The sequence below is a fragment of the Corvus brachyrhynchos genome, unplaced genomic scaffold (assembly GCF_000691975.1).
Source record: "Corvus brachyrhynchos isolate BGI_N302 unplaced genomic scaffold, ASM69197v1 scaffold424, whole genome shotgun sequence".
Classification (NCBI taxonomy): domain Eukaryota; kingdom Metazoa; phylum Chordata; class Aves; order Passeriformes; family Corvidae; genus Corvus; species Corvus brachyrhynchos.
In genome coordinates, this window is record NW_008237953.1 from 303,197 (window position 1) to 308,088 (window position 4,892).

Here is a 4,892-nt window from a genome sequence, read left to right on the forward strand (position 1 = left end):
CGGCGGTGTGAGAAGTGGGCAGGAGACGTTGTCACGGGCCTCGATTCGGGAATTTTAGGAGTTTCTTAAGGCAGATGGTATTTTATGAGGATGGTGCCAGACTCTGTTCAGTGGTGCCCAGCGTTAGGACGAGGAGCAGTGGCCCTAAACTAAAAGACAAGGAGTTTCACCTCAACATGAGGAAGTTACACTGAGTGTGGTAGAGAACTAAAACACAAGTTTCACCTCAACGTGAGGCTGCTTCAGCCTGAGAACATAACTTGCATTTCTTACATTAGTAGCTAAATTTTGAGGCCAGTACCAGGAGGTCAGAGAAGCCATGGAGCTGTAAAAATGGCGAGGTTTTTTTTTCTTCAGATCTATTTTGTTCGCAGTTCATATGCTGCGGATTGCTGCCTTGTAAGAGTGTTAGCAAACGTCACTGCTGGCAGGAATAGAAAAGTGCAGGGAAGAGCAGGTTTGCAGCATACAACTTATTAACTAATGCCCCTTTGGATAACGGGAAAAGTCTGCCAGGTCTTCCAATGCAGAGGCTATAGTACAGGGCTGCAGTATTCCTTATCCATCCTGAGATCAGCAGCCCTTTCATTATGAATTATAGTTGAGTTTGTTTTGACTGCTCTTTTAAACTAACTAAAAATCCTCAAATTTTTGCTTAGGCATATTCTTGTTTATTGCAACGCTATCCTAGCTTCTCAAAGTCAGTGTTACACGGTAAAGTCCTACCATTACTGTGCCAGGTCAGGCATTGCTTACCAGGCCAGAAAGAAAATGCTGCAGCTTGTAACATTTGTTTCCAAAATGAGCAAATAGGTTTCCACATGCTTGGACCTGACTCCCTTAAAAACCCTTCAGCCCTAAAAATAGTCCATGGTAAACAGTTCTGGTAATATAATGTTGTTGTAGAGGAGTAGTAATTACACCCAAAACCAAACTGCAGATACTCTTCATCACTTTCCAAAGCTACATGCCTAATGCTTCAGATAGCATGCGTAGCTGCTAAAGAACTCCAGTGATGGATGGAATTAACATTATGAGCTGTCATACAGAACTGTAGATATTGGGAATGGTGCAGTGCATTGTGAGCACCTGAATATCTCCATATTTAACCTATGCTGCCCCAAGGTACACATTCTATTTTGTGATGACATTTGAGGGCCTGGCAGCAGATTAACTTCTTTACATGGATCTTGTAAAGTTTTCTAATGCCAGCTGATAGAACTTTTTTAATAGAGGCAACACAAGAGAAGGAAGAAGTTAGTTGATGCCACATCTGATATTTTAACTGTTCAGAACAATGGTCTTTCATGTTGTAATAACAATAACCAGAAAGACGTGAACTTTTCCACCAGATCCTGCCCCTGGAAGAGAAAATGTGCATATAGAATGTACGTGGCCTAAAGGGCTTAAAACACACTGCTTTTCAGTACACAGTCATAAGTATGTGTTAAAGCATTAATGTTTTAGTGTAGAAACAAAGAAAAGTTCTTTCTGAGAGTTGAAGGGCTGAGATAATGAAACACAGTACAACCTACAATCAGATCAAATCCTGCTTATTACAACAAAGAGTACCTTTTATCATACATGACATAAGACAGAAATTGTGAAAGGGTAGAGAGCAAGGATTCAAGAGTAAGCAGGAAAAATACCTGTGTTCTATCTGGCTAGTTAGACTTAAGATGGAAATGACAATTATGAAGTTTGAGGATAATAAACTCTTCCGGAAATAAAACCAACTAACCCTGAAACAGAACACAAACGTGACAAATAAAGATGAAAAGAAGTATTCTACCTCTTTAAAGCACGCACTTCATGTTATGACCTTTAGGTAGATAATAGCAAACAATCACACTGCATGTAACTTTATTGTTACTATGTCATAATATGGACTTAAATAAAAACTTCGCAATGGTAATAAAATCTTTTATCTAAGTCTTTATTATTACATTTTTCAAGTTTCCAGATTTCCTGTCTGAGCATTCAGATTCTGCTCTAGGAGTCACATTCACAATCTGTGAGATTTTCACTGCTGGGACTGAGACCCCTTTGCAGTGGGTGGCTCTAGTGACCTGACAGGTGCCCCATTTGAATCCCTACACACACCACACTCACACTGTCAAACACGTTTCCTTTACCATCCTGACCTCACATTTTCCATAGCAGAGTCCCGGAAGGTGGGTTCCTTGAAATATTTTAATTGTTACGCAGCGACACCATAGCAGCACACGCCGCTCCTATGGAATCGCTGGGCTTTTACACCCTTACAGTCCATACACCCACCCTTCACGCCCCTTGCACATGCGTCTTGGTCCAGTGGTGATATTTGGGCGGGGGTCTCCTCCTTGTTCATTGGGTCCTGCAGAGTCCTTAGGCCACCCCCACCCCTACCAGCCAGGACCACAGGTCCCTGTGCCCTTTGTTAGCAGAAGGTCAATGGCTGTTCATGGCTCTTGGGGTGGGGCCCCAGCCATTTGCTGCCAGCCAGGGCAAATATCCAGCTCACACACAAAGCTCTCAGCATTAGGTGTATTCCTCTATAAGCATGTCCATCTTTGGTGATGCAGCTCTGTGTTTGGCTTAAGACTTCATGCAGTGAAGTTTGCTTAGTAGGATTGCGTTGCTGGAAAATTTAGATCTTCTAAGTGGCACAATGTTACCCTCTCTACCTGTTCTGGTGTCCTGCCCCAGAATGGGACCTCGAGCCGTGTGATGTATTCAGCATGCTTCTTCCTCAGGCAGGAGAGATGTAGGCACTAGAAAATGAAATGTGCAGGGATGAGAAAGTGTCTGTAAGAAAGGTCAAGGTGAGGACGACCCTTGCTGGTGATTAAGTACTGAGCTGTAAAGGTCAGAGAAACAGCCTCCATTCTCAATTCTGTCTCTTGTAATTAGGCATTTTTGCCCCAGAAAGGGGCAAAGAAAAGAAAAGGGAAAAGGAAAAAGAAAAGAAAAATAAGTAAGAGCTCCTTTGGCAAAGATGTCATATTCCACATCTACACCTGCTAGGCCAGCTTGTGTAGGGTTGTTCTGTGCATGTGAAAAATCCAGCTGTGGAGAGAACATGGATGGAGTAGCCACTTCGTCAGGCTACTTGACTTAACATGACTAACCTGTTGTCAGGAAGGTTAGACGCCTATGCCTAGTGCTGCAACCATGAGGTTCAGGCTTTGCATGCAAATAAGTAACCATGCTGAAGCCATCGCTGTTACTTTTTTGGTGTAAAATTCCAGGCAGAATGTTTGGGTTTGCTTCGACAGTAAAATTCAGGTTTTCCTTGTCAGTCTCTGTTGTTTGTATAAATTCGTAACTTCACAATCACACACTGATTTCACGTAGTGAAAAGCTGTGAAAGGAATGAGAGGGAGGTGTTTTTACAAACAGTGTGCCTGCTGGTAGATAAAAGCCAGATACTGGTAGGTGAAAGAAACAACGGGAGGAACATAAATTCCAGGGGAATTCCACTAATTGACACAGACAGTTACTCATCCAAGGCCATGCTAAATTCCTGGACTTAGAGAAAAAGAATAGAGATACAAAGAAAAAGGATGGGGGGGGGAGGGGGGGGCAGGACAAAGTGGGGAGGATGCACATTAGAAGGGGGTCTGTATGAGGTGATTCGGGAAGTCTGTACCTCTCAAGTACCTCAGCCAATGGGGAAAGAGAGAAGGAAATGTGGCCAGGAAATCAGGATAAAAAGGAGGCTGCATCCTCCAGCAATCTGAGAGACCCCATGGGAAATTGCCCCATGACCTCTCCCTTTATTCATGAATAAAGCTATGGGACTCCTCTGTCTCCTTTTTGTACATAAACTTCTGGTGTTGTGATGTGTGTGATGTTGTGGATTTCTGACAGCTGCAAGCAAATGAAGAGATTGCAAATTACTTTCATCTGTCATGCAAGACTTTTAATCAGTTTGGGGGTTGGAATCTCTTACAGAAATTTTGTTTTGATTGACAGCTCAGAGCATCAGAAAACTAAGAATTTTTCTAAAGCTTTACATTAATTTTATAAAACAGAATTTTACAGATAAAGGTAAGATATATTTATAGCAAACACTGGTTTTGGCTGTCATTGTGGAATCTCTCTGAGCAGCTAGACTTTTTTGTTTTCTCTTTTGAGACTTCATGAAAAAAAAGCCAAATCCCACAGAACACCAAATCTCTAATCTTAACTGCTGAAATATTTCTGAATTCCTCATATTCATCGCTCTCCAGAAATACTGTGACCTTCAAAGTGCCTACTAAAGCTGCAAGGACATTACAGTCAATGATGGCACCGTTTTGTCTGTCATCCTTCATATACAGCATAATTTTGATTCAAACTTGTAGAATATTTAAATAAAAATATTTCAAAAATTTCTAAAAAACTTTCTGAATACAATGCATCCTGAGGAGATCTAGTGTAGATGCAGCAATTGATACCAAAAGGCTCCAAAGAGGTGTGCAAAGATTTGGTGAGTTTTTTGATATGGTGCAGTAATGTGATGGTGCTAATGTCTTTCTCCAGATTAGAACAGGACAAAATAGCTTTCCAATTCCTTCTTTGCACTGAAAACACATGTAGTTTAATCTTTCTACTAAATAAATCAACTGTTCAGAGCAAGTACAGTTATCTAAATGAACATTTTTATACAGTATTTTATTACTTTATCATATTCATGAAAATTTCTTCATGAATTTTTGTTTATCATGGGTAGCTACATTTTACAACATAAGAACTGTGCAGAAATAATATTTTTCCTTTGTTGAGTTAAAATATTCTGCTTTTAATTTGAAGCATTTCAGAGCCTGAGAGATTTGACTCCATTACCAGGATTTTGTAAAGCTTTTTGTGAGGTGATAATTGCCTGAACTTACTGTCATTAATTCCATTGATGCACAACAGTTTGTGAT

At 40.7% G+C, this 4,892-nt stretch overlaps 1 protein-coding gene across 1 annotated transcript in view; it reads right to left on the reverse strand.

Moving 5' to 3' along the window:
* ZNF367 (zinc finger protein 367) overlaps positions 1 to 2,350 on the reverse strand; it is a 9,383-nt gene extending 7,033 nt beyond the window's left edge. Inside the window, exon 1 of the mRNA XM_017733356.1 lies at positions 2,205 to 2,350. Within this exon, the coding sequence (XP_017588845.1) occupies positions 2,205 to 2,350 (146 nt within the window). The remainder of the gene's footprint in view (positions 1 to 2,204) is intronic.
* Between the last annotated feature and the right edge of the window lie 2,542 nt (positions 2,351 to 4,892).